The sequence below is a fragment of the Acanthochromis polyacanthus genome, chromosome 20 (genome assembly GCF_021347895.1).
Source record: "Acanthochromis polyacanthus isolate Apoly-LR-REF ecotype Palm Island chromosome 20, KAUST_Apoly_ChrSc, whole genome shotgun sequence".
NCBI lineage: Eukaryota > Metazoa > Chordata > Actinopteri > Pomacentridae > Acanthochromis > Acanthochromis polyacanthus.
In genome coordinates, this window is record NC_067132.1 from 6,827,998 (window position 1) to 6,851,502 (window position 23,505).

At 43.3% G+C, this 23,505-nt stretch overlaps 1 protein-coding gene across 13 annotated transcripts in view; it reads right to left on the reverse strand.

Annotated features, from left to right (window-relative positions):
- Nucleotides 1-23,505, reverse strand: part of LOC110954165 (microtubule-associated protein 4) — a 178,409-nt gene that overhangs the window by 22,888 nt on the left and 132,016 nt on the right. For 11 of the 13 annotated variants that reach the window (XM_051940808.1, XM_051940802.1, XM_051940804.1 and 8 more), the window contains 2 exons: nt 5,063-6,045; nt 3,717-3,962 (listed from right to left, as the gene is read on the reverse strand). In XM_051940808.1, coding sequence (XP_051796768.1) covers nt 3,717-3,962; nt 5,063-6,045 — 1,229 coding nt within the window. Of the gene's footprint in view, nt 1-3,716; nt 3,963-5,062; nt 6,046-20,286; nt 21,929-23,505 lie in introns of those variants that run through there. The other 2 variants (XM_051940811.1, XM_051940809.1) reach the window with 2 other exon arrangements.

Sequence of the window (23,505 nt, forward strand, 5' to 3'; positions counted from 1 at the left end):
AAAGCACAACTGATTATCTGGACTTTCGGTTGGCTTCAAGGAAGTTCTGGCAAACCATCCGGCGCCTCAGGAAGGGAAGGCAGGGATTTGCTCAGGCTGTGTACAGTCGGGGCAGAGAACTGTTGACCCGTACTGAGGATATTGTCGGGTGGTGGAAGGAGATCTTTGAGGAACTCCTGAACCCGACAAACACGTCCTCTGTGAGGGAGGCAGAGCCTGAAGACTTGGGGGGATCTTCGTCCATATCTGTGGCAGAGGTCGCCGAGGTAGTTAAGAAGCTCCTTGGTGGCAAGGCACCAGGTGTGGATGAGAGTCACCCTGAGATGCTGAAGGCTCTGGACATTGTTGGACTGTCTTGGGTGACATGTCTATACAATGTCGCATGGACATTGGGTACGGTACTTGCAGAGTGGCAGACTGGGGTGGTGGTCCCCATTTTCAAAAAGGGGGACCGGAGAGTGTGCGCCAACTACAGGGGTATCACACTTCTCAGCCTCCCCGGGAAAGGCTACTCTAGGGTGCTGGAAAGGAGGCTCCAACTGATTGTCGAACCTGGGATTCAGGAGGAGCAATGCAAATTCCGTCCCGGTCACGGAACAGTGGACCAGCTCTTTACTCTTGCGGAGCTGCTGAGGGGGTCATGGGAGTTCGACCTACCAGTCTACATGTGTTTTGTAGATCTGGAGAAGGCCTACGACCGTGTCCCCCGAGGGTTTCTTTGTGAGGCACTGCGGGAGTATGGGGCACTGGGCTCGTTGATAAGAGCCATTCGGTCCCTGTGTAACCAAAGTGAGAGCTGTGTCCGTATGCTCGGCACAAAGTCAAACTCGTTTCCGGTGGGTGTTGGACTCCGCCAGGGCTGTCCCTTGTCTCCGATCCTGTTCGTGGTGTTCATGGACAGGATCTTGAGGCGGAGCCGGAGTGAGGAAGGTGTCTGGTTTGGGGACCTCAGGATCGCATCTCTGCTTTTTGCAGATGATGTGGTTCTGTTGGCTTCTTCACATCATGACCTTCAGCACGCACTGGTGCGGTTTGCAGCCGAGTGTGAAGTGTGAAAAATATTGTCTTCTTGTCTGAAAAAAAATTCCAAAAATTCAGTAAAAAAAATCCCAAAATTTTTGAAAATTTGCAAAACCTTCAGGAAGAAAAGTCCAATAATTCTTTAAAAGTTTCCATTAAAAATTATTATTTAAAAAGAAATCCCCCAAATTTGGCAAGGAAATTCTTGCAAATATTTTCAAAAAAATTGAGTAAAAATCTTCCCAAAAAATCCTAAAAATATCTAAAGTGATTATACATACACACGTGGACAAAATTGTTGGTACCCCTCAGTTAAAGAAGGAAAAACCCACAATTCTCACTGAAATCACTTGAAACTCACAAAAGTAACAATAAATAAAAATTTATTGAAAATTAAATAATCAAAAACAGCCATTACTTTTGAATTGTTGATTAACATAATTATTTAAAAAAACAAACTAATGAAACAGGCCTGGACAAAAATGATGGTACCTCTATAAAAGATTGAAAACTATTTGACCAGAGTGACATGATTAACTCAGGTGTGTCATTTAATTGACATCACAGGTGTTTCCAAACTCATAATCAGTCAGTCTGCCTATTTAAAGGGAGACAAGTAGTCACCCTGCTATTTGGTGAAAAGGTGTGTACCACACTGAACATGGACAACAGAAAGCGAAGGAGAGAATTGTCCCAGGACATCCGAAAAAAAATGACAGACAAACATCTTAAAGGTAAAGGCTATAAGACCATCTCTAAACAGCTTGAAGTTCCTGTGACAACAGTGGCTCATATTATTCAGAAGTTCAAGACCCACGGGACAGTAGCCAACCTCCCTGGACGTGGCCGCAAGAGGAAAATTGATGACAAATTGAAGAGACGGATCGTTGGAATTGTATCCAAAGAGCCCAGAGCAACCTCCAAAGAAATTAAAGGTGAACTCCAAGGCCAAGGTACATCGGTGTCAGATCGCACCATTCGTCGTTGTTTGAGCCAAAGTGGACTTCATGGGAGACGACCAAGGAGGACACCACTGCTGAAAAAAACTCATAAAAAAGCCAGACTGGAATTTGCAAAAATGCATGTTGACAAGCCACAAAGCTTCTGGGAGAATGTCCTTTGGACAGATGAGACCAAACTGGAGCTTTTTGGTAAGGCACATCAACTCTATGTTCATAGACTCAAAAACCAAGCATACGAAGAAAAGAACACTGTCCCTACGGTGAAACATGGAGGAGGCTCAGTAATGTTTTGGGGCTGCTTTGCTGCATCTGGCACAGGGTGTCTTGAAAGTGTGCAAGGTACGATGAAATCTGAAGACTATCAAGGCATTCTGGAGAGAAATGTGCTGCCTAGTGTCAGAAAGCTTGGTCTCAGTCGCAGGTCATGGGTCTTCCAACAGGACAACGATCCAAAACACACAGCCAAAAACACCCAAGAATGGCTGAGAGAAAAGCGTTGGACTATTCTAAAGTGGCCTTCTATGAGCCCAGATCTGAATCCCATTGAACATATGTGGAAGGAGCTGAAACATGCCATTTGGAGAAGACACCCATCAAACCTGAGACAACTGGAGCTGTTTGCTCATGAGGAGTGGGCCAAAATACCTGTTGACAGCTGCAGAACGCTCATTGACAAATACAGAAATCGTTTAATTGCAGTGATTGCCTCAAAAGGTTGTGCAACAAAATATTAAGTTATGGGTACCATCATTTTTGTCCAGCCCTATTTCATTAGTTTGTTTTTTAAAATAATTATGTTAATCAACAATTCAAAAGTGATGGCTGATTTTGATTATTTAATTTTCAATAAATTTTTTTTATTGTTACTTTTGTGAGTTTCAAGTGATTTCAGTGAGAATTGTGGGTTTTTCCTTCTTTAACTGAGGGGTACCAACAATTTTGTCCACGTGTGTAAATCAGTAAAATCTCGAATATTTTCTTTAAAAGCATTCACAAAAAAATCGAGCAAAATACAGCAAATTTCATTGGATTTTGGTTGATTTTTTTTGTCAATGTTCTTAAGAAACATTTTTTTAGCATTCCTTTCTTTCCTCCAAAAAATGTTCACAAAATTTCCCAAAAATCTTGAAAATGTGGATATCAGACATTTCACTGTGAAAAAGTATTTCTAATTAGATTTCTGAAGCCAACATGGACACAAAGAAAAGCAGATATAAATTGAACATCCTACTTGTTGACAGGTGAGCTGACCGCTGCACATTCATGTTCAAAAACAACCCGTGTTAGACACTACTGTTCATTCATACTAAAGCCAGCTGCTGGTTTCTGTCTTCTTCAGTGTGTTTCCCTTCTAGAGGAGAACAGCTTCTGGTTGCTTGCATCTCCAGCCTGGACCTACCTAAAGCTGTAAGCTCTGACTACTCAGATTGTTTAATCCATCACTGCGAGTCTGCTCATGAGACCAAAGGGGAGCCAGCTGTTTGTGATCACTCCATGTCTAAATCATGCTTTTAGCCCCTCTAATAAAAGACACAAGAAGTTAGACATTTTAGTTTTGATTCAAACTCACCAGCTGTCCTCTTTATGGTGGCCCTGCAGTCTGATGTCATTTAATCTGACCTTCTGATCTGTTGTGTTTGAGAGGTTTTAGGAAGCATCATGAGAGTGAAACCATCCATGGATTCAGGTGTGCTGCTCTGTAGAACTGAGCATTCAGCTGCCTCTGACACTTACCTTGGGCTTAACGTCACGTGTAGCGGTGGTGGTGGAGGATGAGAGGCGGCTGGTGGAGGTGGTGGAGGGCTGCTTAGGCCCAGCAGCAGCAGTGGATGGAGCCTTGGCTGTGGCTGTTTTTTTGTCTGAGGTGAGGGTGGAGGAAGACGTGGGGCGTTTAGTGGTTGCTGCCGCTGAACCACCAGCAGTCGCCGTGCTTGGACGCGTTTTGGCAGTGGTGCTCGGTTTGGCTGCCCTGGCAACAGGCTGCGACACCAGACCAACACACACAGGATGGATGGAAGGGAAGCAAAACAAAAGGGGAAAATAAAAATAAGGAAATGGATGATAACTGCAGCAGGGTCCAGGAGCACAAGCAGCAAGTAATAAGTAAAAATAACAGCTAGAATTGGGTCTGTTGACAGCTAGGGGGAGCTGTTAGCTGTAGCGTCCAAATAATGTAAGCCTTACCCAAGCAGTGCCAGAAGCATTAGCAGCATGCATGGTGAACATCTTTGATATGGTAATAAGCATTTGAAAAAGCCAAAAAACTATTTTGTGAAACAAGGGAAGCTTTTTCAAATTCTAAGTGTGTTGGAAACAAGACTGTTGCTTTATGGTATTTGGCTGAATCATTTATTGTATGTTCTATGCAGATGCCATGCCTGTATGTTGATTAACATAAAAAACCCAAAGGAAGCAGGTTCTCCTTTAGTGAAGATTATAAGCTACATCCATAGGGGAAGAGAAGTTCTTCTGTAAGATTCTGAATCTGTGTTTTAAAAGGACTTCCTGGGTTCTTCAAGCACTATTACTGACTTGTAGAAAACCCAGTAGTTGCTGGTTAGGTTGTCTGTTCTGTGCAGTATTTGTTTAAGCTGATTTGGGCTGCAGTCATTCCAGAGCCTGTATATCAAAAGGTACCTCATGAGCAAAGTTATATTTCTTTCTCTACAAGTCACATGAAAAAAAAATCAAATAACTTGCCCACCACTGGAATTTACATTTGTAAAGACAAAGGCAGATACTCCCCTGATAAAGGTTTAGCATACTGGGAGAAACGTTGTGTGAGGTGTTGAATTTGGACAATCTAAGGAAGCTCACGCAAATCCGTGTCTGGGGCAGAGTATCTTCTAAACATTAAAATACACAGCTTGCCCTTAAAGAAAACTGAAACCTTTATCCCACCTTGATATTAAAGTTGGTCTAAGCTGTAATACCTTCTATTAAACCACTGAGATCAGCTTAATGTACCAACAAACATGTGACACCAACACAGAAGCTCTGGAGCCACGTCTGTTTTTAGTTCATCTAACAGAACAGCAGGTTAGTGAGCAGAAAAATCTCATCCTTCTAATTAGTCTTACCTTGGTTTTCTTGTCAGCCAGGTCTTTGCTTGGTGTGGAGCTGCTTCCATTAGTTGCAGGTTTTGCAGGTTTCTTGGCCTTCTCTCCTCCATCTGCTTTTGTTGCCTTGTCCTTCTTGTCATCTTTCTTCTCGACAGTCTTTATTTCCACCTGCACTTTATCCTGCTTCTCGTCCTTTTCATTCTTCTGCGCTGGTTTTACTGCAGGCTTCTCAGATGGCTTCCCAGCCTCTTCCTCTTTCTCCATCTTCTTGGCTTTGTCGGTGTCGGCCTGTTCTTTCTTGGTGTCCTGCAGCTCAGCTGTCGACTTCGTCTCTGTGTCATCCTTCTCCAACTTCTCAGAACCGGTATCGAGCTTGACGGGTGTCGGCTGTGGCTCTGGGGTCTTCTCAGCTTTGTTGATGTGCTGCTCTTTGTCATCCTTCATCTCTGATTTCTCCATCTTCTCAGGGGCTTTGTTCTCCACTTTTGCTTCAGATTTGGGCGTCTCAGTTTTGTCCATCTTTTCCACATTCTCTGCTTTCTCCACTTTCTCTACTTTGTCTGTCAGCTCTGTTTTCTCGACTTTATCTGTCTTGTCCATTTTATTTGTCGTATCTGGTTTGTCTGGAGATTCTTCTGCCTTGTGCATTTTAACCTCTTTGTCTTCCTTCTGCTGCACTGATTCCACTTTCTCTGTCTCCTTCTCTTTCATCTTTTCTGCTTCCTTCTTTTTGCCATCCACCTTTTCTACCTGCTTCTCTGTCTCCTTTATTTTATCTACCCCTTTCTGCTCTTTAGCCTTTTCTGTCTCCTTATCCTTCTGTTTCTCCTTCTCTTTTTCCACATCCTTCTCCAACTTGTCTGGAATCTCACTGCTGACATATTCAACCTTCACACTCTTCTGCTCAGGTTTATCCAGAGGGTCGAACAGGTCCACCCTCTTCACACTGTCCTCATGTTTCTCATCCTTCTTCTCACTTTTCTCCATCTTGTCTGATTTTTCTAGAAAGAAAGATAGAAAAAAGGTGATTTTAATAACAGTTGTCATCAAAATACAGGAATAGAACTCATAGAATAGTTAATGGACGCAGGTTGGTCAGACCAGTTATTTGGTCCCACAACAACACCTTCCAGATGGAGGCACTCAGAAGTGACTCCAGGCCCACTGCTACCCAGCACTAACCTTGCCAGCAAGTTGATTTCTCGTGATATTTGTGAGTTCACAAATCTCTCAAGAAACCATCTTGCTCCGCTCCCGCATTCACTGTTCGTACAGAGCCAAGTTGGCACGGGCCAATCACGCAGCAGTATTCGTGTGTGGGGCGGGATATCCGGGTGTGAAGACGACACCAAGCGCCAGTAGATCAAAACAAACATGGCAACGGAGGACAACAATCGTGTAGATGCTGCTATTAAGTCAGTTTTAGCTGAATCTCCTATCGCTTCTTTGAAGGAAGAACAACGAGAGGCGCTTTGCGCATTTCTGGATGGTAAAGATGTTTGTGCTTTTTTACCTACGGGTTTTGGTAAGAGTTTAATCTACCAATTGGCTCCGCTCGTTGTGAAGATCCCGCGATTGGCTAAAAACAAACCTGTCAGAGGCAGGACATACTGTTGCATTGTCCAATCCGTGCCTCTTTCCTCCGAACGGATTTACATGGAGTGGTCCCAGATTGATATTGTGGAGTACTATCAAGTACTACACAATTATTAATCTGGCTATTGCCAGGTTAACCCAGCACTGGGTCACACTCTCACTGCATTAGCTTCACCTGTTAAGTGCTTATCAGCCAACCATGAGACAGAGAGCCCATGGATGAAGTTTAAACCCAGCATCAGAATGGACAGGAAAGGTGATTTCATTTAAAAGTGATTTCATTTAAAAGTCATCACCTGCAGATCTGCTGTTATTTTCAAGGAAACCCATCTTTGGTTTACAGAGAATGGTCTGTAAACGCAGAGAAATCCAGTGAATGGCAGTCGTATCTGTTGTTGGTAGCGGTCAGAGAAGAATGGCACAACTAGATTCCACATACAGAGGGAACTTTAACATGCAGATCAGCATTTCTGAACATGCAACACATTGAGCACTAAAGCAGAAGACCACACCAACTGCCACTCCTCTCAGCTAAGAACAGGAAACTGATGAGTCTTTTTGAGATACTAAATGGTTGTATTTATATAGCGCTTTCATCCAAAGCGCTTTACATGATACGTCATATTCACCCATTCACACAATGATGGCGGAAGCTGCCATGCAAGGCGCTAACCGCGACCCACCAGGAATTCGGTGTCTTGCTCAGAGACACCTCGACATGAGCTCAACGGGCCGAGGATCGAACCGGCAACCTTCCAGTTACAAGACGGTCACTCTACCCACTGAGCCATGCCGCCCCACTACTTGGTTCAAAATTTGATGCAAAACATGAATGGCTCCTTCTTGCCTCGTCCATCTTGCCCAGGATGGTGGTGTAATGGTGTGAGGCCCATTCTGGGTCCTTTAGCACCAACTGAGAACCATTTAAACACCACAGCCTCCCTGAGTATCGCTGCTCATCCCTTTATGGCCTCAGCGTAATGACTGCCTCCAGCAGGATAACACTGCATGCCACACAGCTAATATCATCTCTGTCTGGTTTCTTGAACATGTTAGTGAGTTGATTGTATTCAGATGGCCTCCACAGCGACCCAATCACAAGCAGAGATGAATATTTCTCTACACGCACTGTATATCAGGAACACATAGTCAAGTGGAGAAGATGCCAAGTTCTCCTGCCACACTAATACAGATGCTAGACAAGATACTGCAGGCTACAATATTAACTATGGCAGAAAAACAGGTAGTGTTGGTTAGATTTTCCTAAATTCTATTTTAACCTTAACCCTAGGGCAAACTGTGTAACTGTATTATATGGAAAAAATCTGACAAAAGAAAACAGGAGCATGTGCTACTCAGTAGTAAAGGACATGGAGCCACTAGTCCCCAATAGTGACTAATCGCTTTGATATTATAGAAAAATAAAAGTGCCTTGTTCAGCAGTCACTTCAAGTAGTCTTTGGCCTCAGGGACCATCTCACTTGTTAAGCCGCTGGGTATAACCCTGAAGGTTCAGGGTTATACCCAGCGGCTTAACAAGTGAGGTGAGCAATGCAGGTGCATTGCTCACCTCATCGATTGAAATTACGAAATTTGACCCTGGGCCAGATGGTACCGAACATTTGACTGAGTAGGTGTGTTCTCCATTCTCCAAACTTCAACATGGTACCATCTGGCACCCTGTTGACCTAGGAGGCTGAAATTGTATATACCGACTCACCAGGGGCCCGAGTACTTGTGGTTAAGATTCCGTCCCGTTCGGGTAAAAAATGAGGGTGAGGGTCTAATTCCACTGGAAGAAGGCTCTCAGGGTTTAACAGTCTGACAAGACCTGATTTTCCAACATGAAAATTTGGTCAGATTTTTCTACTGGGACCCTGGGGCTGATCTTTTAGTATGTTATACTAGGCTATATTTGGAGCTGAACTGTGGTGGTTTGGTGTCTCTATGACCTTCCTGTGTCCCCTGGCGCAGGGTCAAAATGTCACATTTTTGGACACTGAAAGCTGCTGTCCGGAGTTTGAATCGCAGCGTCTCCCAAAACGCTGTTGGTCCCACCCTCCCTCCATCTGATTTCGCCCCTTTATTTGTGCACGCGCGCAGTACCTGACAGGAGTGCCCAGAGTGCTGCAGCATCTCGCCTGTTTTGCTGTTTTCCACTCTTCTACATTTAGTACATTCAGTAAATAATAAAGGAATTACGTTAGAATGCTGTATTGAGTCTAACTTGTCCTAATATCAAAATAACATGAATCTGCTAGGACGAACGGGTAAAGTTTCAATATGTGATTACACTCGTGTATCCCTCTCGATGACGTTGTTTATCAAACTTAGTGCATTTACGCGTGTATGTGTTACATTGTTTATTTATTTCTATCTAGAGTTCAGAATTGCATGACTCCTCTGACGAAGAGTATGTCTCAGACGCCCCAACATCTTCCTCCAGAGGTCGGGCATCTAAACGAAGCCGTCAGGCGGGCTATGGAGGCCGTGGTCGGGGAGCAACGTGAGCACCCCAAGCCAAAAAACGTCCTGCAATGTCTTGGCCTGACAAGCCGTGGGATTGGTAACTTTTCTGGAAGGTGCTGATCCCTGATGCTCTCTCCTCCACAAGCAAAACAAATGTGCGCGCGGTTGTGTAGTGCGTAGCTCGCCCACCTCTGCATGGGCTTGCTTGCTGTGCGCGTAACCGTTGATTGACAGCATGACAAAGCTGAAGCTCGAACTTGATTGGTCGGCAGCGACCGGTGCTTTTTGGAATAACATGGGGGTCTATGAGAGGAAGGCGGAGCTCAGGAATAAATTTTCATATCACGTTATACTAACTTTATATTATAGTATCGAACTAGACCAACACATTTAAGCTTTGTTGAAAAATGATACATAAATTGAAAACAAACGGAAACTCCGGACAGCAGCTTGAAGCACCATAAATTGGTAATTTTTGCATCAAATGAGCTGAAACTTTTAGGGGTGATTTAGGTGACCTTGTTGAACAATTGATTTGAAGCACAAGTCTCTAGGTCGTTCCTGGAGCTACTTCCGGTTTGGGAGGGGCTAGCAAAACAGTTCCACTGGATTTAGATTTTAGATGTTTCAGAGGAACCAGATCCCAGGTTTCAGCTCTCTGAGTGTTACAGAAGAGAAATGAGAGCAAAAGAGGGGCATTTATGAAAAAACGTGTTTTTTTGGCCCTCATTCCTTCTTCAGGGCCCCTGGATGTCTGAAACGTGCATGAGCATTCACATTAGCCTCTATATATAGAACCTGTGCAGTTTGGTCCGAATTGGTTAAGGAATGTGTGAGATTTTGACCTTTTTAGCCCATTTTGAAGCATTTGGACATTAAGGGTTAATCATCGAGTGAAAAACCGGGCTGTGTTCGGGCCTCTTTTGAGCTAACTCTCTGAAAAAAATATGCAAGGTCAGGGGGTGGTCTACTAGGAGTGTGTCCGATTTGGTGTCACTAGACCCAAAAATGACCGAGCAGGAATGTTTTTTTAAATGTTTGAAGGCCTCAGGCTTCATCACTACTAGTAGGCCTCACTGCTGAAAAAAGCGGGTTCCCATGGGGCTAGACCCTTGAAAACAGATACAGTGCTTCATGTGACTGCTCTAAATAGTCCCACACAATATTAGACTTGAATTCCACTGGGAATGACTTTTATGATACTTGATATGTTGCACAAAATGTCTCCTTCATTTGAAGTCTTCTTCCCCGAAGCTGTCAGGCTACCGAACAGGTCTCTGTAGACTCTGTTTTCATATCATCACCACCTCTCCCCCGCAAATACACATGCATGCACACATCCCCACATACACACACAAGCATACACACATGCATACACACGCACACACACATGCACACATACATGCTCAGACGCAAACAGGTACGCACATTCATACACACACTGCACTACTGCATTAGGCTCTTTATTCATTTACCTACTAAATATTGGACAAACTGTTGGTTCACTGCACATATATCTCTGTTGCAGATTTGTATATATTAGTGTGTCTCTTTATATTTATATTGTCTTTATGAGAGTGTTTTTATATTTTTGTGATGGCTGAAACCGGGACCAGGGTCAAATTTCGTATTGTTTCATGTGCAAATGTGGAATGATATGACAATATAGTGAACCTTTGAACCTTGATTTAGTGACCCTTGACCCCTTCAAAGGTGTTTTCACTGCAGACTTGCTCCCAGAGCATTCAGCACCCCATTGATTTACACCTGCATTTTGTGCTGTTTGCATGTTGGACATTGTTTTACACAGACACCACCGAAGAAGAAAGGTGCCGGAAGTGCTGCATGTTTTGTTTTTTTGTTTTGTTTTTTAAAAAATTGAAACAGGAGTCTGTCCACATGAATGTCCAATGAGTTAGGGGTTGTCCATGAGTTTGATATCTTCAATCATGTTAAAAAGTTTTACAGCAGTCTGTTTTTTCATATGTTTCAGTGATGAGAAGAATAGAGACATTTCTTTATGAAACATATTAAAAATAGGTTTACATTTTAGAAATCTGCATTTGTGTATGAAAAATGTCCCTAATATTACAATGACATTCCCTAACATGTCTAGCAAAAAGTTATTAATTACAAATCCATACAAAATATTTTCACATTTAAAAGCAGGAATTGGTACATAGTTAGATAACCAGTGATGTAATTCATCCCAGAAGGCTTCAGAATACATACATTCATAGAATAAGTGATCTGTAGTTTCAGTGTGTTCATTACAAAAGGAGCAGTTATTATTCTCAAAACCAAATCATTTGCTTAAAAAAAAAATCAGCTGAGGGATAAATTCTATTCATAATTTTGAAATGATTTTCTTTCATTTTAGGCGCAATAGGAAACTTTAAGAATTTAGATCTTAAAATTTGAGCATCTTTTTTGGAGAAAAAATTTAGAATTGAGTTTCTCGATGATGGATTTGGGAACATTACTTTATTGAATATATTTCTAAGAACAAAGTTGGTAAGTTTGGAATCATTTAGCCAGTAACCATTCAGCATGAGTGATGGGAGATTTGCCTGAATTTTGTTTTTATGCAAGTCTGATCCCATTAACAAGACTGCCTGAGGTATTGCTTTAATTACTTGGTTATATTGGCGTTTGTCAGTTATATTAAATTTGGTACTGAAATTTTCAAAAGTTAGCATTTTTCCAGAGCAGTCCAGTAAATGCATCACAGACCAGATTCCTTTATCAAACCAATTTTGTTGAAATATAGATTTGTGTTGATGTAGAACATATCTACAGTTCCAAAGTGGGGTCATATGGGGACTGAAATTATGCTTGTAAATTAATCTCCAGTATAATAGAGTCTGCTGATGAAATGAAGAAATTTTGATTGGGAGCTTATGGAAGTGCTGCACGTTGTTATGTTGTTGTTCAGAAGAATGTGTTAGCCGGTATTATATTAGGAAATTGCATTGCACTGCATATGAAAAAATATTCCAGTCAGTTCCTGCATTGTTTTTTTATTTTTTTAAAAAACGCTACTGGTCGGACACAGTTGTACCAGCCAGATTTCACTGAGCAACAGTGTGTGCAAAACGTGTGTGTCTCGGGAGTCATTTTTAATACATCTGTGATCAGAGACGTGTGTCCCAAGCAGCGGCGATCAGCTGTAGAAGCTCCGCTGCTCGCAGTATCACCCCCTCCCCTCCCGCTCGCGGCATCGGAGCGCACCCCCCGCAGGTTGGTCCGCTGTTCGATTGTTTCAGGGCCGGATTGGGAGTCAAATTCGACCAGGGACTTTTTGGACCAGACCAGCCCACCTCTGCAATTCAACAGAGTCAGAATCTAAATTGCTTACACTTATATATGCTTCTTTCCACCCACTATGTGGTGGACAAACGACCGAATGACATAATGTTCAATCCACCCCTGGATTGTTTACACAAATTTTGGCCCGAAGCCACATCTAATTGCTGACCCCTGCATTGCATTATAAATATGGGATGATGTAATGCAAAATATAGCGTTGGATTCGCAAACAATATACCCATTCAAAATGCCCTAACTCGCTTAAATCTGACCGAGGAGAAATATGACACACGAGGAATATTTGATTAATTAAACATTATATTCAGGTGTGATTAAGATTCAGATATGAAAATAAAATCAAACCCGTAGTTGCAGTAGTTTTAAATATGTTCTGAGTGGCACGAAATATCCTCCGCTTGAAATACATTGGTTTGAATTTCGTTGTGTGCACCACGAAAAACATGAGAAAATCGTGTTGGTGCGCACGAAACCATAGATTAATTTACGTGACAGTTTCACGAATCCTTGTGAGACCGGGTTGGACCAGGGATGGACACAATGGCTGTTTGTGGTAGCTCCATCCAGATACAGGTGGACTATAGAAGCACAAAAGCTTCCAATCTGTGTTTTCTCCTTCAGGAGAAACAATAGAAGTAATAGAAGCAGGAAGTAACAAGCTCCATTTACTCCACTGCATGCACACAGTCACACTTTGTGATAAAACTGTACTTGATGGAAAGAGACAACGTGCTGACATTCACTAGCAGTGAAAGGTCTGCACTTCATAGCACCTTTTAACTGGTGCTCCACAAAATATTTTACAGCTTCTCATGTATTTTTTACACTGAGGAGAACCTTGGGTTCAGTGTCTTCTTCTAATACTTCGGCATGAGGAAGGTTAAGAACAGGAGACAACTTGGTCTGGGCTGATAAGTACTGATCTGAAACTTACAATACATTATTAATGCGTGCATAAGAAATGTTTTACGTAGACAACACTGATTTTAAATTTTCACCAACAGCTGGGCCTTTGACAGAATACACTTGTATTTTATAGATTATTCATGAAGAAATGTAACATCGTTATCTCCTCATTATTCTCAATGAGTTGCCTGATTTTTCCAGAAGATTAAAACTCATTTAGCCACTTGTGTGATGATTGAAGAGGACCTGGATGAGATGAGATCACATCTGATCTACGGCTGTCTGTGAGGGGAACTAGGAGTTTAGGGACAGCGTGATATGATCACTATTAGGAGGTAACCTCTCAAGACCCAAATAGAGAAAAAAAATAGCAAAAAAGCATCAGTGCTGTCCAAATTAAACTGTAATTACCCACTAAATGATCCTGTCACCTAACAGGCCTACTGATTTACAGTAATAACTGATTTCCCTCGCAGGCCTCACCACCACAGGGATCAAACAAGACAGGGACCAAATAAAGACATAAGGTGCTATTTCGCTAACAGCCTCTAACAGCACAAATTTACATGCGCTGCAGACTTGACACCAAAACTTCACTTTGCATGAAGAATGATGCCCAAAGAAAGAGCAACAACAAAGGCCTTCAATGCCCCTGTTTGGAAGTCAGCATGGGAAATATTGATCAGCAGATTTAGAGGTGAGTGGGTGGACAGAAAAGGAGCATGGAGGAGAAGCAACAACAAGATTAAAAGCAGAAGATCTGATAGGTAATGTTTATGCACCTCTTCTTATGTGTTTATTTGATCTAAATTCAGGTTTACAGCTGCTTTGGAAAATCACATCATGCTAATAATGGCCTTAAAATGAACCTGTGAATAAAGAGGAAGAAGCAAAAAGGAAAGCGAAAGGACAGGAGTGAACAAGCAAAGACAGCTGAGGTGGAAGGCTTTGAGTGTAATCTGTGACAGACGGATTTAATGTTTGTCTTCATTGTCTTCATCTGTCTGGGAGGTGGACGGTTACTGCAGAAGAAGACATGGAGTCAAGTCAGGCCAGCTAGTTGGCCTACATTACTCAGTTTTAACTGTCAAAACCATAGACTGCATATAAAGATGGATGTAGCATCTGGCTCCAAAATTGAAGCCCACCCGGAAGTGTCAAAAACTTGCAATATTACGCCGTCCGCTAGGGTTGGCTCCAAAAAGCTTTTGCTCCATAGACCCCAATTCACTTTTGGAAACAATAAAATTTGATAGACTGATTTTCTACAGCTCAGGATTTTTTTCCCGTTAGTTTTCATGGTCAAAATGAGAGATCAGGTGGCCGATCTTAAAATAAATCAATACTGAATTTTAAATAAATCGTTAAAGTTGGTGGAGCCAGGGGGTGTGGCTATACTTGATTGACAGTCCCATTGACTGGTCCTGCCCCGAGTTGCTCTCCCGGTCCAGTCTGTTTGATGACGCTTTTTACATCACTGGCTTCAAAAAATCCAAAATGGCGACCAGGAAGTAGCAAAATCCGGGCTTCATTTTCTCGGCGTTTAAACCAACGGGTGACGTCACGGTTAGTTTACGCCTGGTCAAAACTCAAAAGTATCCCCATCAACTTCAGAACGGCACAGTTTAGACTCAAAACCAGAGTATTTTAAGTTACTGAAAATGACTAGGGGCTTAAGATGGATGGTTAAACTTAAAAACTGAAGATTGTGAATATAAATGCAGACTAGTTCCTTCTAATCTGTGCTGAACTGAGCTGGCCCTTGTGAAGTGATCACTCGTCATGATACAGCACATCTGCAAACTATACATGTTCAGAGATTGTTTTTGAATAGAAGGTTGGAGAAATTTCTTTGTAGTCTTAATGTTGCCCTGCTTGCAAGGGTTTTTTTAGTCTGATTATAGTGATTTAAGAAGCACTGCAAGTGTTTGTTCAACCCAGTTTAACCTGCAGGAGACTGTGAAGGATCCTGTAACATCTTTTGCTGCCACAGCGGACATAAATTCATGAAAGCAGGGAGAAAATGAAGGCTCACAGGTGAAAAGCTCAGGAAGACGGTGTCAAAACAGGACCCCACTGCCTCAAAACTCAGCAGCTGAGCCCTCAGAAAGCTTGGAAAAACCCTGGTGACTATATACAAAAGAAAAAAACTGCCCTAAATAACACAAGAATGAACAAGGCCTTCATTTTCTACACTGTAAACAATGAGTGACTCAGGAGATCAACTCGATCCTCTAATTAGGGCAGAAATCTGATATGTGTCACAGCTGTAGAGAACCTGGTGAACATGGCTTCATTTAAGAGCCTACTCACTGTAACTCTGTTTATTCCTGCGAGACTCGGTTTCTCTCTTTACAGCATGCCTTTGTCTGATTTCTGGACTTCTGCTCACTCTGACATTAGGTCTGCTGCTGTTTGCTGCGTTATTTGGACTTCATCACATCAGACTGAACATCATCAGATAAAAGCAACGACAGAAACAAATGTGGAAGCTTGGCCATTATGGACTAAAGTGTGGTAGTTGTCATCAGCTGACTCACTCCACTTGTCTTAATATACTGCACATCATTTTTTACTGATCGTATCTCTACACCTTTCCAGTTGTTCCTGTTTCTTAACCAGCACTCACTCTCTTCCAGCCCCTGCAGCTGAACTGTGAACTTGTGTAAGGTGTCTTTTTTCACCAGTTAATTCAAGTGACAAATAAGCAAAGCTGCTAGGAACCGCTCATGCACATGCCTGTGGTATCCAAGTAAGAAAAAGAACATTCATCAGAGCAGGGCATCAATTATTAATGCAGTCTGTGATTGGAGGCATTAATCACCGGGGTGTACCCTGAGGGCAGATGTGGGACGATGGAGGAGCATTTAATGGAAGGGTGAAGAACGCTGCCAGTCCTAAGTGCTGGAGCACAGCTAGTTAATTTTCACAATGTGAGGTTCCTGTCAGTTATTTCTGTTTTGTGGTGAATAACACCTGTGTGAGTATTCATGACATTTGAGAGAACTTGTCTTTAGCATCAGTTAAACTCACAGGTCCTGGCTTGATGTATGACAGCTGTACAAAACATGTCTGTAGGAAAAAAGGAGCATCAAGCACTGCACTATAAAGCTCTTTTTAGATTCTTTGGTGGTATTTGTGTGAATGAAATCCTGAAATGGACAAGAAAAGTTGTGTTCGGACTGATTAGCAACACAAACTTTCTACTTCTGTTAATTACACAAATGACTGCAGGACTGTTTGCAGCTCCTATTAATCAGCGCCTAAAAGCTGTCTGTGTCAACTCTCTGTCACTGACTGACCTCAGTATTTACCAAGAACCACTGACTGCAAATAAAAGATGAGCATAGCCTTCGGAACTAAAAAGTAAAGACATCATTGAGTGCCTTCAACCTCCCATTATTCAAGCAGACAGCAGAGGGTCACTCCTCTGGTTGCATATAGAAGTGTTTTTGTACAGAAGTCTAAGAGAAAACCCCATTTCTCCTTTCATCTGTTACCTAAGTGAACATTTTCCTAACAAGTTTTTGGTCTCAACTGGTAGTTTCCAGTTTCCTTGATGTTTATTTTGTAAATGTAGAATAAAACAGAAAAGCAAGCAGAGACTATTTTAGAGCAGTGACTGACAGGTCAGTATTGCATCACCATGTGGAACGCCCAATCAGATCCATCCATCGCTCCTATACATTTAGTTTCAAAAGACCAAGATGGTGATGGCAAATGCTGCACTCAAGGCTTCAAAATGGTAACCCAAAAACCAAATGGTTTACAGCTTCTACCAGCTGCAAGCTATTTTATTGAACAGACAACATCGTAGTCTTGGCTCAAAACAATGCATTCTTGTTCATCTGTCTCCAACTCATAACACAATTAAGGCTATACTGCCAACTAGTGGATACTTTATAGTACCACTATCATTACATCACCCTTCCAAAGTTTTAACAATACATATTTTAGAACTTTTTTTAACTCATTCAACATACTTTGTTTTACATCTTCATGTTTTTCCTTTATTTTTTTAAAAACATTTATTTAACAAACACTTCAAAGTGCAAAATCCACATACCTATTACCAAAATGCTTAACAAATAACAAGGTACCTTACTCTTAGTTAAACACTAAACATTTTCAATAAGTCTGTCAGGTGGTTTTCTAGCTCTTGTAGATTTTCTGAGTGGTTTAGTCATTTGAGAAGTTGCCTGAGGTTCCGTTTGGTGTGCAACTGGTGTATCATTTTGTTTTTCAGGTTCAGCATCAGCAGAATGTTTGTCAGTGTCCTCCTGAGTCTTTAACAGAATCCTCCTGTTTCTCCTCACTTTTTGTCCATCCTCAGTTTCCACACTGTAAGATCTAGGTCCAACTTCCCTAAGTACAGTTGCTTTTCTGTCCCAGCAATCAGGTCCTTCGATCCTCACACTGTCCTTTTCACAAAGAGGTTCCGGATGTTTTGTAGCTCTGTCATATGCCATTTTCTGTTTGAGTTTGAGCCTCTTTTTGTTGTCCATTCAGATGTGTTAAGACAATTCAAAGAAAGTGTTGTAAAATTTACCGAGGGTTAAAAGGAAAAAACACACAGAAGACATTTCAGTTTACATATTCGGAAACATTAACACAGAAACAACTATTCCGCTTGCTTCTGCTTGCATAAACAGGCAAACAAATAAATATGCAGACAGCGCAGCAGTTCAGCTCTCTGACAGCAATTAACAAACAGAACACATGGCCAAGTCCCAAAGCCATTCACCACCGCTGAACACAGGGCTGCTGCTGGAGAACGCTCAGTTCAAAGAGCCGCCAGAACATCATGTGACGAATATCTGCTTGATTCTGAGAGTGAAGGTGGACATCCCTGAAACCAGAAAATAGTAGGAGACAAAACAAGTCAAAGTGACAGTCAGTCTACACACTGACTCGAGGCGTAAGGTCAGCTGGATTCTGATGCTCTGAACTCAGGCCACCGTTGGCTAACCCATTCTTTCTTAACTGGCAGAATCTGTACTTCATCCAATTTCTCCTTCTGTCTCTTCTCTTATGTTTCCACATTTCTTCCTTTGTTCATTCTCTCCATTCTTAATGCCCACCCCCTCTATCCAGGCATAGTTTGATAAATACTCCCCTACATCCCGTTTCCCATCACTGCATGCATTCATCTGTTTACTCCCACCATGCACTGGGCTGTAATGCGTATTCTCCATTTCTACCACACCCAACCCTCCTTCTTCTTTCTCTTCATTTCAGATCTACTTATCATCAGTCTCCACAACCTCTCTAGAGACATGGAGCTCAAACCACACCATTGGATGCTGCACATGAGCAGTTCACACAATGGAGCGTCATGCAAACCTTCAAAACGTCACTGTTTGGAGAAAATATTATACTAGATTTTTCTTTTTTAAGGGAAACGGTCCTAAATTTCTGACCTTTATCCAGTGTGGATAGAACACAACAGGACAAATAGAAATCTTACCATGACCTTGGTAAGAATGCAAACAGATGCATGAAACACAACACACAGCCTCTGGTCAGATGACTCTGGGATGCTGCTGTTTAGACCTGAGGGGGGCAGAAAAATAAAGATCACTGGCCCTTTAATACTCCGGTGGCCAGGCTGGCAGCCTCTGCCACACTCAGCTTTGTGGTGAGTGATGAAAACTACGGTGGCATGCCAGCAGAGGAAAAGAAAAAGACAAAGAGGTGAACAAAAAAGAGGAGAGGCAAAGTGTGAGACAAACTGAGGGGGAGACTATGGCTATGAAGAGCACCACCGTAGTGGGCCACATTTCCAAGTCAGTGACCCCGTTCTGGCTCCGAGACGGCCCATCATTCGACATGACCACCACCCGCTTTCAGCCATCTTGGCTCTGCCTGTCTTCACCGGGAATGTAATGAGCATTCTGAGTAAGATAGAGGAAAGAGCTGCAAAGAGATGGCAGCGTAGACAAACAGAAAATGAAGAAAGCACAGAGATGGAGCCTCCATCGGTTTTAATGAGCTGTGTTCTCCTGACCCTGAATCCAAGTGTCAGCTGGTGAGTCAGCTACTACACAACCTTATGCACGCACACTGTGCGGCATCACACATTAGCATGGACATGAACAGACACACTCAGTTGCACATGAAGACAGACAGCTGTGTCCACAAATCCACAAAGATAACATACCTGTTGTTTCACACACTATAAAATTATTCTATTCACTCACTGAGCTGGGAGACCTGGAGCCAAAACTGGCAGTCTGTGCTTGACCAATAGAAGCAGACAGATTCAACCATCATGGAATGTTAAACAGCCTGAGGGAGGCAGCTCTGTTGCTGTGGACTTGTCTCAGCTTTTCATTCTTTCTCCTTTACTCTCTGGCTCTTTTACCGCCTGACACTCCTCCTGCTAGTCTGCAGCTATCCCTAACCTCAAGCCATTTGCAAGCTTAGACCAGAAAACCAAATCTGATTCAAAACTGTCAGCAGTCAGTAAAGTAAGTGTTCAAACAATGAGTCACTGCCTTCATCAGTAGGTCAGCATATCAAGAATCTTCACTCATTTATGAAGACAGCACAGAAAGGAGAAGAGCTTCAGCACCATAAGTAACCTTAAAAGAAAGCTTAATGTTGGATTGCTGTTTAATTTAGTCAGAAAACAGTATTTCTCATTTCACTTGCTTGTTCTCCTGCTTGTGTGTCACATCAAATACCCACTGACATGTCACATTTTAGAGGTTGTGCACGCCCCCATATGTTATTGTATGTTTGACCTTCTAATCACAGAACAATCAAGAGTCCAAGTAACCTATATATTAGATGTTCATATTCATTAGACTTTTTATAATGCTAAAAGCCTGTCAAATGTCTACAATGTTAGAATCCAACAAGTAGAACAGAACAGTACTCTTGCCACACAACTCTGACAACTGGCACGCTAGAGGTAAAAGACGAGACCAGTCTCTACCTACCATCTGCTGTGATGAAGGGGTTGGTGCTGGAGTTCATGCCCAGGCTGGTATATTCACCAGTGGCAAGGTCACCATCATCAGAGTCCCCTGTTACTGTTGATATGTTTCCAGCTCCAAAGTCTACACCTGCAGCAGTCTTAGTGTCCACTTCCTTCCCATAAAACTCTGCATCTTGAACCTTGTCAGATTCAGGAACTTCAGTGTCGGAGCCTACAGTCAGAGCAGAGCTGAGGTCCATTCCGCTGAACCTTTTGGGGCTGAGGGGCACTGGAAGCACAATGCCACCTGGGTCCTTGTCCACCTTAATGCTCTCCACCGGGGCCTCTAACAAGCCAGTATTGCCGTCCCTCAGCGGTGGGAATGGGGATAACGAGAGGCGGGGTTCGGGTGGGGCTTGCCGTAGGTCAATGTGAGTGGCGCCAGCCGCTGAGAGGGTGGGTGGTGGGGTCGGGGGCTGGTCTTCTGCAACGGTCAGTGAGCGCTTCATGGAGTGTGGTGAGCGGCGAGGACCACCCATGGGTGATGCCAGCTGGTCTAACGCTGCCCCGTCTCCACCCGGGTATTTATCAGGCAGCTCCAGACTGGTAGGGACCGACAGATGGGAGCATTCTGACATCGCTCGCCTCATAGCCTTCCTCTGCTGCTGAGCCCGGCCCATGAAACAGGGCTCCAACTCTTCCTCTTCTTCTTCTTCTATCTCTTCCTCCTCACTGTTGTCCGCTGAAGAGCCCTCAGATAAGTGTCGGGCCCCAAGAGCTGCCCCAGCTGCAGCCACAACCTCGTCACCCCTCTCCAAGTGGTTGTCACTGACCACTCCAATGATGCAGTAGTTAGGGGCCACTTGGGGCATGGCCACCTTTGGACTGGTCTCAGCCAAAGTGGAGTTGTTCCATGGTTCAGATGGCGAGTCCCCATTGACTGGAGATGCCTCCATCACTGAGGCTCCCATTGAATGTGGAAACGTTGCACCGGAGGGTGATGACAGCTCTATACACCTGGCAGGGGATCCAGGAACTGGTGGCAGGGAGACCCTGTTGCTGCCACCACATACCAGGGCAGAGGGCAGACGTCCTGGCGAAGCTGGTGAAGGTGATGGGGAGGAGGACAGGGGGCTGTCTGGACTCTCCCCTGCACTGCCCAGCGAGGCATTTCCTAGCGAGGTGCTTCCAGAGATGCCCCCAACTCTGCCTGGTACCTTCAGCTCTGCATCCACGCTGCCTCTGCCTGGCTGCTCAAAGAAGCACAGCTTGTCTTCATCCGTGAGTCCCGCTGAAGTCAAAGGTCCACTGCTTACCACCAGGCCCTTCGGGGTGCCCATGTCCATGCCTGAGGAGTGCTTCCAGTCCCAGCTCTGAGCCGGCACAGTGGGAGACATGGACGGCACCTTACAGAGCTCACTGTACTCTGAGAAAGGAGAGCCAGGCTGCTGACCGGAGAGAGAAGACATGCCGTCTCCTTTTTATTCACTTCCTCCTCCTTTCTTTGTGTCCAAATTTGTCTCTGTGTCAGTCTCAGATGTCAAAAGGTAATCTTCACCACTTCTCTTCCCTTCTCTCCTGCTTTCCTTTGTTGTTGTGTTCTGTTCAGTCACTCAGGTCTGCTCTGCTCTGAACTCAGTCACACACTGAGGCTGAACTGGATGTGCAGATCTCTCCTCTTTCTCTCTCTTCCTCTGGTTGTCGTACTGATTATTGCAGCTGTCATGTGACTCAGTTGTGGCTGCTGATTGGCTGCTGCTAGTTCCCAGATCCCACCTACCGTGGTAGAGTGAGTAAGCCCCCTCCCCTCCAGTTCTCTTTCACTCCACGTTTTCCTCCCCTCAACCCCTTTCTCTCTCTGGTTCTGTCTCTTACAACGAAAAGAACATCACACACACATGCACACACATGGGGAGGATTGGGAGTGAACTTAGAGAAAAGCACTGAAGGGGAGATTGGATTTGAACTAAAACCATACACATTTGACCTCACACACACACACACACACACACACCCTCGTGATTCACCGTATATCAATCTGACCTCTTACTATTCTCTCCTGTCCACCTGCTCTCCACTTAATAAACTCTTCCCTTTTGTCTCCCTTGTTTAATGTAAACTACAGAAGGCTCCAGGCTCTAACCTTGAAGTCCCATCCATTCTCCCGTCTCTCCAGGAGAGCTCTGAAAACCCTCATTGTTCCAAACAGTGCAGGTTCTTGTTGCACAGCAGCAGACACTTCCTGCTCTGCCACGCGGGTGTGAGATGGATAAAACAAGAGAGGTGAGGGAGGCAACAGCAGAAGCTGTGAAGGCTAAAGAAATGAGACCATGAACAGCTGTGATTGTAAATGTGTGCGGATGTGTGAATATTTATGTATCTCTGTGTGTGTCTGCCTAAGCGTGTGTGTGTGTGTGTGTGTGTGTGTGTGTGAGTGAGTGAGAGAGAGAGATGATATGCGCATCTCAAAAAGAAGAAGGAAAGGCAGATGTTGATGCTGGTAAAGAAGCATAATAATGCTGTCATACTAAATCTGGTCACGTGAAGAATTAATGTCAACACTTCTACATGCACATATACACACACATCATTTTACACAGAAACACAGATATATACATACATGCAAACACAGACACTGTATGCTCCTGAGGAATCATTTCTGCCATGATGCATGAAGACATAGACATGCTTACACATGCACAAACACACACTCACAGTTCAGACTAAATCAGACGCACACACTGAGGCAAGTCTGGAAGTGTTTAACAGAAACACTTTCAGCTCCTTTGCTCCTCATAAAATCCTCCTGAATGCACCAAATCTAACATTTTAATGAAATAACATGAATAAGGCAAACGTTTACTGGAGTTCTGTGACTGAATAAACCAGGAGAAAGAGAAGTTTAGTTTGTTTTTGCTTGAACAACAAGTTGTTACTGTAGTTTTTACGGCAACATATACTGTAGGAGGAAACTATAGCTGAAAATAACCTGTTTCATGGATGAAAAACATGAACTAAAGTCGAAATAGCATCTGTTGTCCTTTAATTAACTGCAGAGGGAAGAAGACCCATATCAGATATAGTATATGCATTTCTTACTTTCATCCTCAATGCTGACCTTCTTCTTCTTCTTTTCCTTTCGGCTTTTCCCTTCAGGGGTCGCCACAGCGAATCAATTGCCTCCATCTAACCTTGTCTGCTGCATCCTCTTCTCTCACACCAACTACCTTCATGTCCTCTT